The 19,931-nt window shown below is 36.8% G+C and overlaps 1 protein-coding gene across 1 annotated transcript; it reads right to left on the reverse strand.

Annotated features, from left to right (window-relative positions):
• Positions 1-2,732: 2,732 nt before the first annotated feature.
• Positions 2,733-18,346, reverse strand: LOC103719560 (AMSH-like ubiquitin thioesterase 1). Its single transcript, XM_008808858.4, has 14 exons — positions 17,900-18,346; positions 12,581-12,645; positions 12,311-12,386; positions 11,903-12,094; positions 10,890-10,990; positions 9,558-9,663; positions 9,436-9,482; positions 5,770-6,088; positions 5,510-5,599; positions 5,362-5,424; positions 5,208-5,282; positions 3,344-3,406; positions 3,197-3,249; positions 2,733-3,098 (listed from the first exon to the last, which is right to left on the reverse strand). Exons 1-14 carry the CDS (start codon positions 18,011-18,013, stop codon positions 2,924-2,926), a joined length of 1,539 nt encoding a protein of 512 aa, XP_008807080.3. The 5' UTR covers positions 18,014-18,346; the 3' UTR covers positions 2,733-2,923.
• Between the last annotated feature and the right edge of the window lie 1,585 nt (positions 18,347-19,931).

The raw sequence follows: 19,931 nt of genomic DNA on the forward strand, positions 1-19,931 counted from the left end.
AAAAGATAGTACTCTTTTAGGTTCGTCATTTTCTCTATCATGACCTTGAAACTTTATTTAGTCAAATCCAATCCCTTTCTTTAAGTTCGATCTGGCAAATTAAAAATGTTGGAGAGGCCGGCTGGCCCAGCATCGTTGGGGAAGGAACCAAACATGTCCCTTGCCTCACTAGTCCGTGGACGTCAGTTTTACTCCTTCCAAACTTCTTGCCTGCTAAAACCAAAAGTCCGTTGAAGAATCGTGTTTGTTCTTTGGTTATCACAAATTTTATAGGACTTCTTAAGTGTTAACAAAATAGAGGGGGGAATTTCTTGTATAAGATTGGGACTGTGCGCGGCCACACTAGAGAAAAATTTCCAATGTCTTAGGCCACAATTTTCTATTCACGCGCGCTCTCGCACATACACACACACATATAAATATTATTAGTATTATTAGTATAATTATTATTTTAGTATTATTACCATTATTAGTAGCATTACTATTAATTAGTATTGTTACTATTTTTAGTTGTAATACTGTTATTAGTATTATTACTATTATTAGTACAATTACTATTATTAGTATTATTAGTATTATTGCTATTTTTAACATTATTACTATCATTAGTATTATTACTTTTTTAAGTATTTTTGCTATTTTTCGTATTATTGCTATCTTTAATATTATGACTATCATTAGTACTGTTTTTAGTATTGTTACTAAATGTAGTATTTCTACTATTGTTAGTATTGTTACTATTTTTAGTATAATTGTTATTATTAGTATTATTACTATTTTAGTATTATTACTATTTTTAGTATAATTGCTATTATTAGTATGATTACTATTTTAGTATTATTACTATTTTTAGTATAATTGCTATTATTAGTATTCTTACTATTTTTAGTATTGTTACTGTTTTTAGTGTAATTACTATTTTGGTATTATTACTATTATTAGTTCTATTATTATTTTTAGTATCATTACTATGTTAGTATTATTACTATTTTTAGTAAAAAATATTATTATTAGTATTATTACTATTATTAATATTATTGCTATTTTTGGTATTATTGCTATTTTTGGTATTACTGTTATTTTTAGTATTATTGCTATTATTAGTATTATTACTATTTTTAATTTTATGACTATTGTTAGTATTATTACTAAATTTAGTGTTGCTACTATTTTTAGTACTTTTACTAATTTGCCTCGAATAAAAGTTCTAGAAAAAGAAAAAAAAGAGAAGGTTTTTTCTCTAGATATGCTAGAAAAAATGACTAGATTTTGCAATCATGAGAATGAACAAGAATGCTTGACCAAAACATATGATCCTTTATTGAGCGGACCATGCCGTGGAGCAATAAAAAAATTTGATTTACGTACAATTATGAATGATTTAATCCCTTATATGGAAGATTCCATAAAAAGTTTTTGGATAAATAAGATCCATGAGCTACTTTCTAATAATTTCCGAAAATTTGAACATCAAAAGAATTGTGGTAAATCATTTTCTAATACACACACACACACACACACGGTTTAAGAGCTATTTCATTCTTCCTTAAGATCTATATGCTTACTAGCAGTTGAATCCCTGATAAATAAGGACAGTTTAGAAACTTGTGATAATAAAACCAAAAAAAAAGAGAGGTTAAAGCTAATGCATTCAAAATGCATAACTGACTGCTATACACTAGTTAACACAAACCATTGCCATAGCCCGGAGTTGTACGGCCTGTCAAAGTATCTGGATATAGAAACTTCCAACCACTCTTCATTAAGTGGATGTCAAAAATGTATATTATCATATGCATAGAAGATTATAGTAGTCTGAGAACAGGAATATTCCGAATTGTTTTGGAGAAGAACAGACATTAAGGAATCAAAGAGATTTGTTGCCCTCTCTCTCTCTCTCTCTCTCTCTCTCTCTGTGTGTGTGTGTGTGTGTGTGTGTGTGTGTGTGTGTGTGTATAAATACATACATATGTACACATATATATAATCCAAGATTCTTCTCTCAAATAATACCTCAAGTTCCTAACCACTACTACTACAAGATTTAACCCCACTCCTTGACTTGTGAGAAAAGGAAATCTACACCGCTTGGGCTATGCCCAAGGTGGTTCCCTCGTGCCGTAGGCATTGTTTAGTGTTCCGTATTAAATTGATCTGCGCATCTAAATATGACTAGCTTAGGGTATGTTTTCCTTTTATCCCGGAAAAACCTATTAAACAAAACGACCCAATAGTAATAACTGGATAAAAGAGAGGAATAAGTACCTAAAACTGCTATTCAGCTTTTCTAAAATTTCTGCAGAAGAATCCTTCCCTATTCCAGCTTTATAAGACTGCAAGTAGAAGTTGTTTAATTGAAAGAGCATAAGTGGAGCTCAACTAATTTTATTACAGGTTATTTGCAAACCAAATGAGGCCTTGATCTCAGAAATCCCTGATGCATTAGCAGGTCAACTAAAATCTCAAGAACCCATCAAAACCACCAGTGTACTCCACCATCTTTCTATATCTACTGTCAGTTTCATTTTCTTGAACCGGCATCACAACCAATTTTCGGCGACAATGCTCCCGCCAGTGTAGAGCAATAAAATCCACCGACCTGAATCATTAACAATTCCATATTATGCATCCTGCAGCCTGTTAGAAAAGCAATTACAAGATTCAAGAAAGGCAACAACCAAAATTCAATACTAACAATAAAAACAGAAGCAAATAGTCTTATGGACCAATTATGAATTGAAAACAATGTGATTTCACGAAACACGAACTTTTGAGTTACACTTCTGTCTGTTATTATATCCAGGAAAACCAGATTAATGTTCTATCATATATATTGTTATTTTGTTGTACAATCAATGAATTTATCATATACATGATTTATATGTAATTCAGCATAACAATCCAGTCACGGAGAAAATCATGGTCATCGAAGATCCACTACATCAAACTTCAAATTAGAGTTCATATAGACATCAGAACAGTGGTCATAGATAGGACCCCCATCTGGTGGCTCTTTATGGGGATGGAAACCACGCTGCTGGCATTGCCTGATGACTGACGTGCCCCCAGGAGAGGTCAGTCGGAATATCCCATGGTTCCTGCATAAATTGAGAAGCTTACTGGATTTCTCAGAATCTGTACTAATTGCTCATATGATTCTGATGGAAACAAGTAATTGATGTCTTAAGACTCTTACCTTGAACTATCTTTTGGTGCCATAACAATTGCAATGGCTTCAGGCAACATGATCTAAACAAAATTTAAGTGCTTAGAAAGAGGAAAACACAGGGAAAATATGAGAAAGTTAGTTATAAATTGTCAGGGAACATGCATCCGTACGTACCTGATAAGAATAGTGGGTGTGAAGATCAATTGAGGACATGAAACATGACTGAGTAGGATGTGTCTGTGAATTTAACAATAAATATTAGATGAGAATTCATACCACATAATGTGTGCATTATCAATTCATCCATGAAAATAGAGCAATACAGATATTTTATCCAGAGAGTAGTTTCTAAGAAAATTGAAGGCCAATGTAACTACTTTCTGCCATGACAGAATGTTTGCAATTAAAAAAAAAAAAGAAAAAATTCGAGAAAATAATTCAGACAAACTAATGACAACTAACATATACATATATTGTCATAACCAGAAAAAACTGAAAAGAGATTAAAAGACATTAATATCATATTTCACATAAAAAGTACAGGCTGATGTAATTACTCTGCCATGACAGAATGCTTCCAACTAAAAGGGAAAAAAATCAAAAAGAAAATCAATGGCAACTCTCATATACATAAATTGGCATAGCCAAAAAATGCGTAAAACAGCTAATGATCATAAGCCATTAGAGAGAAAAAGTCATAGATCATTAAGGCTATGCCTGCTAGTGGTAGAGCCAGGATTTTACTAGAGGGAAGTAGCATTTAGGAGGACAAAATTGTTACAAGAATGTTTAAATACCTTGAAAAACAACAAAATTTGATTTTAAAATATGTAAAAAAATTACATAAATTTCCCTTAGTATTTATTGCTTGTCTTCCTGAAAATAACTATAAGGGAGAAAAAAAAGTATTACCACTTCCTCCTTTTGTGATAAGAGGGGGAAAAAATCAGAACATAAGAGTAGAAAGGAGCCTCAAGAATAAAAACAGAGAACTAGGCAAAAGGGAAAAAACAACTAAAAAGTAAAAAAAAAAATTAACATGCACATGATGGTTGGCAGGATAATGATCAATTGATGCTGTGATAGTGTTATATGAAAGGGGAAAAAAGAAAGCAAAAAACACAAAATTAAGGCCATATTTTACCCTATAAAAAAATCTGAAACAAAAAAACCAAAAAAAAAAAAAGAAATATCAAATATTATAAAAGAAAAACAAAAAAAAAGGAAGAGGAAACTGAACCTATAAATTACTAAACCTCATCATTAGAGTTTCCAAAAATTGACTGGAACACGCACATTCAGAGAATAATAAAACTTGGCCGGTCAGTCAAAAGCAAGAAATATCCACAACACCATCCTGGCGGTAGGGTCGTCAAATGAACATGCTGATTCTGGGCAGCTTGTATTTGGTTAGACAGGGGCTTACCGAATTGATAGCCAAGCTGAGCTTAAGATTTGCTTAGCTCACTCATGATCAGATTGACTAAGTTCGAAAACGAGAATAATATATGTAGGAAAACTTCTCTAAAAAAAAATGAAGCAAGGAAATACATTGATCATTTGGTAAATATGTTTCAATTAGAAGTCTGGGGGTAGAGCAAATAGACACCTGAAGTCATGAGACCTCTCCTCATTCACACACAGACAGAATAAATATACTATGTTTTAAAAAGAGTATTATGACCTGATGTCTAGCATTCTCCAAGCACCAACTTGTGCCAATAAAGGAACTAGACGATTGAAAAGATAGAAGGTATCAAAACTAAACAGGTATCCCTTTTAAGATTTATGAAAGCATTAAGGGAAAATGATTGTTATGTTCCTAACAGAATACTTCAGAAACCACATGAAATTAGTTACAGCATGTTCACATATATTCTGATTAAACTTAAAGCGTAAGACTACAAGAACCAATAGCAATAAAAATAAAATAAAACTCTACAATGCTAAGAAGCTATAACAAGCTATAACAAAGTTGATTCTAGATGCTATAACAAGCTAGGAAGGCATAGGATCATTTGTGGGATTAGGTACTCACATGAATCCACCCAAGGGGAAAAAGTGAATGCTTATCCTGGTAGTCAAATATTTCTTCTTCATTGGTTGTCTGACACTGAATGAACAAGCAATGATTGTTATTAAAACCAAATGTTAATGCACAACAATATATAAAAAAGCTATCACTGTCTTACTGAATCAGATGTCGACTCCTGTTTGGGGATGATCAGAGCTGTCACAAAGAATTTTCTATTTTTCTGCAAAAGCAAAGCAATGCCCTGAATATGTAATCAAAAGCTTCTTTCAGTTAAAAAGGAAATGAAGAAAATCCTCATCTCTTACAAGTGAACCTGCAAGAACACCGCATGTTTCTAAATTTCTGACAGTATTTAACTTTGCAAGTCTCATAAAGCTTTCCATCATTGTTGTTGACTGCAGAATAAATATCAAAAACAAAGCAAATGGTTAGTGAGACATATGCATGGTAAAAAAATTAAGCATCAGAAAAAAAAAAAAAATTCTTTCCGTGGCTATGTTGTCCTATAAGTCACTTAGGAAAAGCATTTGACATCTGAAGAGCTAGAAGGGAATGAATATCTCACTATGTGAACTTGCAAAGGAGAGCCTGTCTGAACTAGTTCATCCTGCAGAAGTATTGTTTGTCCAGATATGGAATTAGAAACTTGTGATGTGACAGCAACCACATCTTGCACTTCTGCAAGGACAGGTGGAGGAGAAGGTTCTCTGGTGATATCTATCATAGGAGTTTCTGCAGCATCTAAGTTAATCATTGGACTTGGTTCGGCAATAGGTGCTGTTCTATCATCATGCAACAAAAGAACTTCCAGTGGAGATCCTTCATTCCCTGAAGTGCCATTGTCTTTTACAGGCACAGGTTTATCTTCCAGAGGCTGGGTCAGGCTGATACCATCCAAAAATTACGCTACATCAGCATATAGTAAAATGTGATATCTTAATACCAAAAAGATAGAAAATGAATATTTCTTGGAAAGCAGAGGAGAGAGAGAAGCAGGTACAGCATTAGAAATATTCCATCTCAGTGTGATCTACCAGAGAACAGGCATAAGTGAAATTAAGCATGGTAATTTGCAATTAGAAGTATCTTCAACTGCAGTATAGTCAAGTGATACACATGGAAATACATATAGCTTATCCTCCCCTTAAGTTGTACACAATCTTGGAGCAAAATAATGAAATCAAAGCCATGTGCCAAAAAATGTCGGCCCAGCTTATGTATAATGCAACTCTCTTCAGTTTTCTCATGAATAAGATGGATCCTTATTAATTGTGCATTTAGGTAGTTTACCCCCTTGCCCACCAAAAGGATGAAGAAATAAATATTGGAAGAGTTATTGAGTGGGTCAATATCAAGTTAAATATCGATTGACAACCCTGCTCAATGATTTTGTGAAGCCATTTTCTTTATGGTTGTTCTCCATAGCTAACTCACCTATAAGGATAAGGATTTGCAGAGACTCTCTTTTTCTCCTCCTTTTTTTTCCATATTTTATGATCAAGCACCACAGCTAACTCACCTTAATAAATTGCAGATAGGACAACTGTAATGGCTATCAGTAAATACATCTGTAGTCACAGTATTTATACTAATGACTTCCTTAACCTACACCAGGACAATCTAGAAGAAACTGTAAATTAGATCCATGGTATACTAACCACCACTTTTGAATGGACATAATTTTTGCCAAGAAAATGTAGAAACTTTAAAGGGACTTCAAAGAATATGAATAACAAAACCAATACTGCATCAGTGAATCTGAAAATTGAAGTCAATTCCATTCCATCAAAAATAATTCTTTACAGAGTGCTAAGTGAAGCAGCGAAAAATGCATATGCAGAAAAATCTAATTAACAACAATAGCTATGTCGAGGCGGGTTGTAACTAGACTTTGTAAAGGACCTGACATACTCCCATTACCACTTCAGGTCATTATAAATTCTATGTCATTATCATTCAATATTGCCCATTGCTGGGTATCAGATAGGTTATAGAGGTGCATATCGCTCCACACTAGTAGGCATTATTATGCATTGCTGGAGAAAGTTATTTTATCACTCCACTTAACTTCTATACCTGATTATACCTTAGGCTTTCCATGCCTTCAATAACAAATTTCAGCTGTCAGAATTCACATCGAGCTTGCAATAAAAATATCATCTCATTGCAACAGTCTGATGATTATAACTAAATCCACATTGAAATACAGAAAATGATCATGATTACACTACCCAGATCACTTGTTTTTAAGCATATGGAAGCTAAGTGGTTAGTTCAAGAGGACTCCAAGAAACACTCTGGACATGTCACTACACACCGGTCATTCATACCTCAAAGCACAAAAGAAGACAATTCTCATAGTAACTATGTAAAATACATTACGGATGCCTCCGCATTATGCAACCCACATATCTAATTGTATTAATCTTGTAACTGGGAAGGCTTTCAGCCTTTCTATGGATCCGTCTAATTATACTCGTCTGATTATACTTGATATTACAAACATACGGGCATCTAACAAGTCCCTAATCTAATTTATTTTACAGATTACACACACTCTTGCTAAAGAATGTGATTTTCATATTAGACTTTAAAAAAATTCCTCTATTTTGATGCACAGCCTCAACTTCCTTGTTCACAGTAGCAAATGAGGATTTGCTTTAATCATTTGGAAAAATAGGGTGCTATTTTCTAATCCTAGGAAACCTTGATGTATGAAGATTGTTGCACCAATAAATTCGGCATATTCTGGCTGCGTGCTTATGACTACAATCAACCAAAAGGAAACACGTTTCCACCACTACACAATAGATTAGCTCTACCACCACATGCTTGCTGAAAAAGAGGAAAACTCAGAAGACAGAATAGTATATCCGTGTCGATCAAGAAAACCCTCAAATCTTCATACCTTATTTCCCTACAACCTCTAGACATCGCCTATATGGTATATACACTTTCTCTATGCCAGAAATCTCCACTCGCATAAAAAGAATTACTAGAAGTATGACTTGCAGGAGAAATGACTTGAAGGTAGCAAATGAAGGACTCAAACTTGAGATCACATATATTACAAATTACAAATAGCTTCAGATCGTCATCATAGTAGAGAGTAAAATCTGAACTTGCCAGCATCACCAATGGGATTTTGAATGACACACAGTGGGTATAAAACTGAACAGAGTTTGTGGAAGTCCTTCACAAAAGATCTATTTATTGCACTGTGAAGTTTAGATTTGAGATGCTAATGCTAAGCCTTGAAAAATTGAGAAAAAATCTTGAGGTTTTCTCAAAAGACCTTGTCTTTTTTCAACGTATATTACTTGCACAAAAATTTCTTAGGACAGCATTAATCCACCCTGTAGACAGCATCTCTCCATTGGCTATACATTCACCATATTTTTGACATTTCATACAACTCTGCCCACCTAGTATCTATTTTTTCATCAAAGAATATCATTAATAAATATTAAGTCCAAAGGAACAGGCGTGTATCCATTAACATATTCAATCATTTCTTGAACAAGGATGATGGCAAGAACAAATTTTTTCTCCAACATAAAATTGTACAGATGATCTTGAAGCTTACCAAGTAACCAAGCATGTTTGATAAAAAGAGAGGTGATCGACAAACTTCTCATAGAAGGGAGTTCGGTTTTGTAATGCATACAAGGATAGGAATAAAGTCAATAACACATAAAGGGGCTTGATTATGTTATGATGGATGAAAGAAATGAAAGGAAGAGAGAAGAAAACTAGAGAGATAAGTGGGCTAATGTCTACTAAAAGGGAGGAGATGAAGGACAGCAAGAATGGTTCCAACGGCTGAGACATTATGAATTCACTCTTGCATTATTGTCCAACTCTAATACCATGACTATAAATCAGATCTTTAAATTTCTTAGCAGAAAGATGGTGGAAGAGGAAGAATTTTGGAGAGGGAGAAAGGAAAATCAGTTCTTTCCTCATGTAAATTTATAATGTTGGAACAAAAAATTCCTGCTGGTAACGGTGACTGCTTTAGGCATTTCTGCAAAATAATGAGGAATCATATACGCAGTTACAAAAAGTTTATCAGATTTGTCATGAAAAAATAAGATTGCTTTGTAACTACATAAGCAACAAGTGAAAAGTCAGGCACTATGTTAATTGCCTTAATTACCTAATTGTAAACAGAGATGTTCAAAGGTCAAATGTAAAAAAGCACATTAGGGATGTCAGTAAAAGTTTTGACCTTGGGAACTCAATAGGACTCAAGTCCAAATTGCTCGGGTATTGGATCTGCATCAACAAAAAAGAAGGTCAATTGTATTTTATCATGGTTGAAATGCAAGCATTTAATGAATTAAAGTATACCCCTTTGTCAATACTGGGTGGCTTCCACTGTCCCTGTAGCCCATTTGGACCCAAAATGGAGTGCCTTGATAAAGTCTCCTCCTTCGGGCGTGGAATGTTGAGAGCTCTACAAAAAAAATGTCAAGCAGGATGAGTGAAGCACTTTTCACAAAAAAAAACAAAAGAAAACAAAAAGGAAAGAAAAGAAGAGTGGAGCACCAAGCAGGAAGATGTCAGTGATTGATGCTGTTTCAAAGCGTGATTTACAAAGATTCCCTGTTTTAAAAACCCAATAACAGAATGCTACTGAAAAATTTCATGCGCATGAAAGAAAGTATAAAAAGGTACATATGATTGAAAATACCAACAAATAGCAGCTCATTAGTCACATAATGGATAAGTTGGCATTTCTTCTTTTATCATCATGGAGCTTTTTTCAATCATCGAATATCTTTGTTCCCATGCACAAATCTTTTTTCTCTTTAGCATAATTCCAAATATAAAATAATGATTTATTGAAATTTTCAATCATATAGAATCCCCAGACCCCATAGTGGATAAGCTACACTTGTGTAAAAGAGAACTTTCTTATATTCATTAGTCAATCAAGTAACATAATTTACACTAAGAGCATTAACATTAGGCATGTGTGATGTGCATGTATGTTAGGGAGACAGATGCCTTCAAAGAATTCATAGTAGCCAGTCCCATTGTAATATAGTACCCATACGCTCATATATCGAGTCAAATGAAAGTTTTATTATACTATTCATTTGTGATTACAGATTAATAGTTGCATTTCTCTAGAAATAACAGCATCATGAGATGGATGATAACAGAAGGTACACATTAAACTCAAAGAAATGGATATGTGAGCTGAATATTTTGTACCAAGGTTAAGAGCACCCAAAAAAAAAGATATTTGCAATCAGAACCACTGATGTAGCATAAGAAAATGTTGGCTAGAGGTACTGTGATTTCACTACATAGGAGACACGCAAAGTCCGCTATACCGGTACCGGTGGCGGCCCGGACCGATACGTATCAGTTCATACCGGTTCCGTACCGGTACGACAGTTGTACCGGCCGGTTTTTCAATAAAAAGCTTCCGGTACCGGATCCCACGCTGATCCGGTACCGGTCCGTGCTTGGATCGATTCGTACCGGCCGATACGGCATACCCTAGGTGATAGGCTTAAAACAAGATATACCACGCATTGCATTCATCAAATTATCATGATCCATGAAAGTAAAATCCCAAGCTTTTGAAAAATGTCGACTAAATTTCACTTGTAGTGAAACCAAGTCTACTAGCAGAGCTAACATTTGTAGTCAAATCATCCAAAGCCTTACAATTTACGAAATTGCTCTTCTCCAAGCTTGGCTAATGGTAATCTGTCACGCTGAATGATTGGACCCCAAGAGGTGCCATCTCGTCCAATGATTCTGTGTACCTGCAATGTGGGACATGCACAGATATTTGTAAGGGTACTGCTATGATACATGTTATAATACCTGCTAAACTTATTTTATTTGCCCTGATTTTTTTTTATCCTAAACTTTTGGGGGCATTATGATAATTTCGGTTATGAATAAGTTATCTAGATGCTGCCCCAAAAAAGTTACTGGCGATGAGGTTTAGAGATGAGCAACAGTGCTAAATGAAGATGATGCTCAACATATCAGCGACAATGCACTGGCAAAGTGGTGGCAGCAGAGGCTGGAGTTGGAAGGGATGCAAGTGCATGTGTGCGCGTGCGCGCGTGCAAGCGAGCAAGCGAGATAGAGAGAGAGCTGCAAAAGTGAGAACTGCAAGTGGAGCAGCTTTGGGAGCTCAACAAGGTACAAATTGGAGATGGAAGGGCTGGGGAGGGCAAAGAGAGGAGGGGACAGACAATTCTTTCTCAAGTAGGGCAGTAGTGGCAACGGCTAGTGAAGCACTGTTGATAGTGGCAACAGGGGCAGGACGAGGTAGGAGATGTACGGAATAGATGGAATTTCATCTGCTAGCAGTATGGGAAAGTGTAGATTTTAGTTAAAAAAATGATACTCCAACCCCTAGCATGCTTAAGAATCACTTTGTTAAGATTGTGCAGCCTGTCACAACCACCTTTGACCAGCAAACTTATCAAATATGAACTATCCACATGAAAAGACGGATAATTCAGAAATCACTGAATGAACCATAGAAATTCCCTATTTGTAACGTATAGATAGGTAATATTTGTACTATAACATCATCACCAAAAATTATGGAAAATGTGGTGGTAATCTTCTCTCAATTGTAGATATGATTTGAAGAACTACATAGTGGCGTCAAAATGAAACAGCAACACTATCAGTATCATAATGAGAAATGGTCGTACTTGACTGGATTCATTAGTTCTTAGTGTCTGCTTTCTGACTGGTGGCCACTCCAATGAGTTATCAACAAAACCATTTTGTTGAGCTTGGCCCCACCTATTTACTTGAGTCCCAGTCTTCCTATTCAGTTCTTGGACCCTTTGTTGCACATCTGCTTTCAGTGCCTCCAGCTCATTCAGGGCATCTAATAACTTCTGTAAAGAGGTTATCACGAGCAGAAATTCCATCAAAGAACATTTTATACAATACAAAGGGAGAATTTTTTCATATCAAGCAGGACATGAAGAGTACAGAATACAGTACAATCACTACACATTAAGAAGATAAGCACATAAGAGGAAAAGCAAAAGGTCTACAGCACAACAAATTCAAAACTCCCAACAAACATGAAAATGAATCAAATAGTATACCTTTTTAAAATAAAGTCTTTCACTTTGTAGAGACACTTGGTAGTCTCGGTGGTATGGTATAGTCTCAGAGATCAAACTGCAGCAGATAGAAGTCAACTCATCCGATGGTAATTAGACTCTAAAAAAATAATCAAGCATAATACGATAGCATTGTAAAAAATGATCGTACAAAATTTTATCCGCTTACTGTTTTGAAAACTAGAAACCTGGTGATGAGCCAGCTATATTCAAAATGTTCAAATAACATTCTGTTCCAAATGATATACTGACCTTGAAAACCGCAAAAGCATAACATACAAATCAATATTATTATTCTCCTCCCGATAGATATTGGCCTGCAGAGAGTTAACAATTTCAGAGATCTAACTGAAGAACTTTACATAATTAGTCAAATTCACTAATAATACCATCATGAATATAGCAATATGAGGGAACCTATACAAAACATAGAATAAGCATAATTTACAACTGATAGAAGAAAAAGCATGGAAAAGCACTAATAGCTCGGAATCGTGTAAGAACATTTGGATGGAAGTTGTTCGATTATGTATTTTAACTAAGCTAAGATGCAGGCTAGCCTACATAGGGAGCAAGTAGGTCATGTTATAACTTGGAAAAGCTATAACCAAAAATTAAAATCTTGGTGCAACCCATTTCAATGTTTTATGATTTTTTTAATGCTATGAATTAAGGATCTCATAAAATGCAGGGAACAAACAGAAAACTGCAAAAAGGCAAAAGATTGACCACCCAGCCTCTAACCATTATCCCGTTAAGAAACAAAGACCAAGAATAAATGCAAATGTAGCTTTTAAACTTAGGAAAAGGTCATCTTGTATTGGGGGAAAAAAGAATGGATGCAACTTTAAGCAACAAACAAATGAAACAGAGAAAACTCTTCCAAAACCTGAGAATCAAGCTTCAACATCCAAGAAGATGGATGCCTAGGTAATTGCCTGGACAATAAGCTAGAGCAATTTCTTGGGGTTACGTTGTCTATTCGACAAGTACAGCTCACCAAGGCTATTATGGTATGTGTATTTTGCCATATTGATTGGACAGTGGCATGCAATGGCATAAAAGATCTGCAAGTCTGACAGAAGATTTGCAACTACTCCATGAACTTGTGCCACTTTTCAACCAGTATTTACTGTTGCTTTTTACTAGCATAGAGAAATGTTTGAGCAAATAAAAATTTATATTTTATCTCTTATAAATTAGTATCATATACCATCTTGTGTTGATTGTTGTTTAACCCGTGTATAGTTTAAAGCAAATACCATGCTAACATTATACAAATATTTTTTATATATTAGCAACATAACTAAGACCAAAATTAATAAAAGAAATAGAAGAGACATATAACTATAATTACATATTAACAGCACATTTTAGGTCCTCTATACATATTTTATTATTATGGAAGGCTTGGGTTGTGGTAGAAGACTAATTATATTGCATCCTATGTACTATGATGCTAAATCTGGCTTACCTTATCAAATACATAGGAACCACATGGACGTATTGTATGTACATACTGTATGTACAAACCACATGTAAATCTATACTATATTAAAAGTAACAGTTTTGAATTTAGAGAATATTCCACTCTGATTCCATCTGTCATTTTTCTACTGAAAATATCTTTCCACCTATCTTTCTATTTAAAGATAAATATTAAGAATCCAGTTGTTTTAAAAAAAGGGAAAAAAACTGATATGCTCCACCTGCTTCTCAGTCTGTACGAACTCTCAACCCTCTCCTCTCTCATGTCCACTAATTCTGAGAGATAAAGGATATCTGATCTGGATCTTAAAACAACTGGATTCTATTCAAAAGGGAAAAAAAGGAAGGTGGGTGGGGGGTACTGTCCACTTGCCTCTTGGTCCGTGCTAAGTCTCCATCTACCTCGCCTCTCTCACTTCCACTAATTTAGAGGGGAAAAATCCCAGCTCTTAAGAAAAGAAAGAAAAATAATTGGATTCTAATAAAAAAATGAAAAAAATAACTCATATCCTCCGCCCAACATACAGTCCATGCTAAATCTGCATTTTCTCTCACTTCCAACAGTAGATGAAAAGAAAAGGAAATGTTGAGTCCTAAAAAAGGAAAGAAACAATGGATTTCATACATAAAAAAAATAAATAATATGCTCCACCGACCTCTCTGTCTGCACTAACTCGCCACTTGCTTCTCCTTTCTCACTTACACTAATTTAGAAAGGAAGAAAAAATCCTGGATTTTTAAAACAAAGAGAAGAAAACATTTGGAGAGATGTCAGCATTCTCTTACATAAATTGCAGCCAACCCAAAAATTTTGGCACCCTCCCTTCCTCTCTAATCCAACCAACTCCTAGAAAACGCAGGGGGTGGGGGGTGGTGTTGGGGGTTTGTTTGGGAATCTAACTCAATTCTAGTCCATATTTTCAAGAAAGATAAATAAGAACTAACAGAAATAAAAAAAAAATAAGAAAAAAATTGAAGAGAGATCCCATTATTCACTTCCAAGGTGACCAAAAATCTATGATGTTGTCTCTTCCTCTATGATCTCAATGGTTCTCAAAAAAAGGGGGGGGGGGTTATATAATATTATTTTTATTTCAATAATATTACTTTTATAATTTGTATAATTTAATTTAAAACTTTATAATTGTATTTTTCAGACATGCATTGCACATTCGTAATTGCTAGTAATTATAAATGCCTCTAATTGAAATCATATCAATGTAAAAATAACTTCCTTGGCATATGATTATTTGTCATCAATGGTACCCATCCCTAATTGAATCATCTAGAGATCCACCCCATTTGCCTCCTAGCACTAAAGGAATTAGAGGACCATGGCATAATGCATCATGGCTCAGTTTCTTTGATTATTATAGTCCTATGATAATTCCAAGGAACAAAAAAGATAGATCTTATCAAACAAAACTATAAAGATACTCATCCCATTTAAAAAGCCATTTAAAATCAATTAAGATCAAGCCCTTCAACCCATATTTAAAAAAGACAAAAAAGAGAAGCAAGAAAAAGTGTTGAACTGGTACAAATAGATAAAGTTGTTTGGGACGGTAACCGATGCATTTATAAGCAAAAACGAAAGTGCTGCTGTATTATTGTATCAACATGGATCAAAGCAATAGAGACCATGTAGGCCAAGCTGCAGCAAATGAAGACCAGTTTCAGACAATATAGTGGTAAGCATGGAATGCCGTACCGGCCGGTACGGGCCGGTACGTACCGGTCCGTTCGTAGACCGGTACCAGAACCACTAAAAAACCGGTATTTTCCGGTTTTTTAGCCGAACCGGCCGGTACGGGTGCATACCGGCCGGTTTGGAGCCCGTACCAGCCGGTACCGGCCTCGTACCGGTGGGAACCGGCCGGTTCGCACTGGTACGATTTTTTTTTTTTGAACCACAGCGCCTCGCGCTGTGATTTTTGAAACTACCGCGTACCGGCCGATACGGTACCGTACCGGACCGGACCCGTACCGTACCGGTCCGGCCGGCCACCGGTACCGGTACGGCGGACCTTCGTGGTAAGTGTTATGCATCTCAACACATCACCATTTTTTCCCAAAAGAGTTGACTGTAAATAACTTAACATTGCCATGTGCCTGTCATCAACTATAACTACCTTTTAGACAATATACCATAACGAATTATGCAGCAGAAAGAAACAACGTTCACATATATCGCTACAAAGCTATTGAAATTTTGATCAACAATAACATCCAAGGTAGTAGATCTGCTTCCTTGGAGTAGTAAAGCCTAAATCAACAAAAGTGATATCTTCATTTTCTTTAGAAAGGGCATTTTTGTTCCAAGATTCTTGGGAAAGGAAATTGGTTTATGCTTGAACCTGATACATTAAACATCAGACTTAGCCCAAGAAGCTAGAAAGACATAAGAAGAGCATCATCTTTAAAGAGAAAAGAAACTTTTTTGATATCTTTAAAATCGAAAGAATTTTTTGCAGAAGTTTTCATTGGTTAGGATAGCTAATCTCTACTTATCCAGGAAAATACTCAATGATCCTGATGTTCTTTCTGTGTTATTCAATTTCTACATATAACTTGAATGCGTGCATTCCTAACATGGTACAAGTTTCTACGATTGTTGATTTCCCACATGTGCATGATGGATGGATCAAGTTTCTATGATATCAAATCACAGTAAATCTAGGATAATCTTTCAAGTTCAGAAATGTAAATGTGATCTGATTAAATCTAATAAAGAAAACAATAGTAAGAAGGTGAAGAAGAAACAAATATAATCATTATTGCTCTAGAAGACGAGTTTAGAAGGATGATGAGGAGAGCTTGTCCATTAATAAAAACACGTGTTGTTCACCATGCAAAAGAGGGGGAACCTTTTTATGTTATTCTCTTGTTAAGATTAACTCCACTTTATTTGCATTTACGCTATAGAACCATAGAGTTTAGTTGCATGATTTGCCACTTTCACAGATTAAGACAACAATAAGACCCAGACTTTCTTGAAACTTCTCTACTGATATAAGAATTCTCTCCTAAGAAAGACTCCACTGCTAGTTAAGTATGGGGCTTTCCCAAATATTCTAGATAATCATGAAACTTGAGCAAATTGTCATGACTCATATGAATTTCATAAAATCTTCCCAAGCAATGAATCCAAAAATTGCAATGTATAAATAAGTAGGCCTTGTTATTTTTGAGAACATGGTTTTCCATGCCAATCACTGTCAAACACCATGGACTTTTGGCATCCACTCTGTCTGGGATGCACCTAGGATAACATGAGACTAACAAGAGTTTAAAACATGATAGTGCAGGGATGCTATCTCTTTGGAGTGAAACTTCTTAATTTCATCTCGGACAGCCTACAAATTCATGGGGAGGATTTAATGCCATCAGACGTGCTACATGTTTGGAGGGAAGCTTTCCTCATGTTGTCACAGAAGACAGCCTACAAATTGGAGGGGAACATCTATTCCCATCAGATGCATAAACAGGTGTATCCTACGTCTTCTGCATGTTTGTTCAATTCAGTAAAAGCATCAAGAATTTTGTATTTGCATGTGTCAGTTACTGAAAGAAAAGGGATTTCCAATGAGCTCAGATCAAGTTGTTACATGTTTCTAATTCCAAGAAAAAGAAACAGTAAATTCTTCCATAAGTAGACTACTCTTCTTCTCACTCGAGAATATAAATTCGAATGCCATCCATCCATGTAACTGTTTCAATCTTTCCATCCTCTTATGTTAGTCTAAAAGCTTCGGTGATGGTAAAACGCCACTATAAATTCCCAAACTAAAACTATTCAGCAAGATTCCATCTCCAACCGCATTCAAGAAAGAAAGACCCTTAAAACCAAAGCTACAATGTTTTTTAAAAATCTCCACCAAATATGAACAACTCCTCATACGAATTTTCCCAAATCGTCTTGTCTAGCACAATAAATACATCCAAAATCCCCGATACCGCATTCATATCCGCGTCCATCAAAATCACTGGATAAGAAACAGAGGACGCTATACAGATGCAATCTTTTTTTAAAAAAAAATCACAGTATTAACAAATTATATTCAAACCAAAAGAAAGAACGACCTGCTTGATAAGATTATCCGCGATCCGGTAGTAGTAACGGAGAGAGATTCGATTGTCCACATCGAGCTTCTGCGCGCTGGCCGCGATGCTGATCGCCCCCAAGGAGGACATCATCTTAGGGTTTCCTCCTCCCTCCCTCGCTCCCTCTTTCGATCTCTTCTCAATTAAAGACGTATCGCATTGGAATTATACCCTCCCTTTCTCCAAGATCGTACAAAAAGGGCAAATAGAAACCCTAATTGCAGACCTCGGGGCCTCTTCGGAGATGTCGTTAATGGCGCGGGCCGCCCTCCGGCAGAAAGAGGCACTCTTCCGGCTCTTCACAGGGGCAGATTCGGAAGATTAAACTTCCGGTTGTCGTAATAATGCCTAGTCTGATGATATAACGAGAGAGGAGCGAAGGGGTGGTTCTATATACACCCCCCCTATTGCTAAGGACACCCCCAAAAACCAAAAAAAAATACCCAAACTAACCTTTAGTGTAATTACCATATTGCCCTTGAAATTTTCTCAGTACACCCCCTTCCTCCTCACTGCCGCCTCCTCCTCCTCCTCCTCCGCCTCACTGCCGCCTCCTCCCCTCCCCCTCCTCCTCACTGCCGCCTCCTCCTCCGCCTCCCCCATCACCCCTCCCCCTCCTCCTCCTCCTCCTCCCCATCCCCCACCTCCCCGTCCTCCTCCTCCGCCTCCTCCTCCTCCTCCTCCGCCTCCCCCATCACCCCTCCGCCTCGTCTTCCTCCCCCCCTCCCCCCTGCGCCCGCTTCCTCCTCCTCCCCATCCCCCACCTCCCCGTCCTCCTTCCTCCTCCTCCCCATCCCCCACCTCCCCGTCCTCCCCTCCACCTCCCCCTCCACCTCCCCGTCCTCCTCCTCCGCCTCCCCCCTCCTCCTCCGCCACCTCCTCTCCCTCCTCTTCCCCCACCTCCCCGTCCTCCTTCCTCCTCCTCCCCATCCCCCACCTCCCCCTCCGCCTCCCCCCGCCTCCCCGTCCTCCTCCTCCGCCTCCCCCCTCCTCCTCCGCCGGCGAGGTGCTCGTTGCTCGGGAGATGGCCGGGGAGGTGCTTGAGGCGAGGTTTTTTGGGCGGAAGGGAGAAGCCGGCGGGTGTTTTGGAGGGGAAGAGCGGGGTGGGGGGGGTTTGGGGGGTGTAGAGAGCAATTTAGGTGAGGGGGTGGGAAGGGTGGGGGGTAATTTAGGAATTTTTAATTTTTTAGGGGTGTCCTTAGCAAATGGGGGGGTGTAGAGAGTATTTAATTTTTTTTTAATTTTTGGGGGGTGTCCTGAGCAATAGGGGGGGTGTATATAGAACCACCCGGAGCGAAGCGGCGTGCGACAATGGACGAAATTACAGTACTACCCTCAATGGTATCAGATAATCAGAATAATGAGCTGCCCCAACCTCTACTTCTCGATATTTGGTGGATATCTCATCTAATTCATTTTCATGCATCCCATATATTCGAAGAAGGGAACAGCCGACTAAGTAGCATCTCATATGGCTCATCATACCATCAAAGGAGTTGTTATAAAATTATGCCATCCAAAATAATTGGACCTTAAGATGGGTATTTTTCGAGAATTTGGTCTCTAACTTATTGATAAAATAAAAAAAATGCATGAGTACAAGAAATTCATCCTAAATATGAGCAAGGAGAAAAAAAAACACGAATAAAGACTTATCATTAGGAGACCGTGTCACGACCCATAATTGTAAATGTTTGAGAGTCATAGGAGATCAAGCATCTTGCAAGTTCTTTAAGATGGTTTTGATAGCTAGCATGAAACCTTTGTTATCCTTGAGAAGAAACAATCCATTACCATGGAGCCTTAGTGACTCTAAAATAAAACTTTTGTCTTCGGATGTCTTCCTGGTTCGCAATTCCATTCTTTCTCTAACAAAATGCAACAAATTTTGCAATCCAATTTGATATTTATTTTGCAGCATGGATCGTACGGATTTTGGCCATTCTCTTGTCTAAGAGAAAAAAACATAATTGCATTTGATAATTATGCCCATAGGATGCTACATATATGT

Source organism: Phoenix dactylifera, chromosome 12 (assembly GCF_051530095.1).
Source record: "Phoenix dactylifera cultivar Ajwa chromosome 12, Ajwa_hap1_PhDact_Kaust_v1.1, whole genome shotgun sequence".
Taxonomy (NCBI): Eukaryota; Viridiplantae; Streptophyta; class Magnoliopsida; order Arecales; family Arecaceae; genus Phoenix; species Phoenix dactylifera.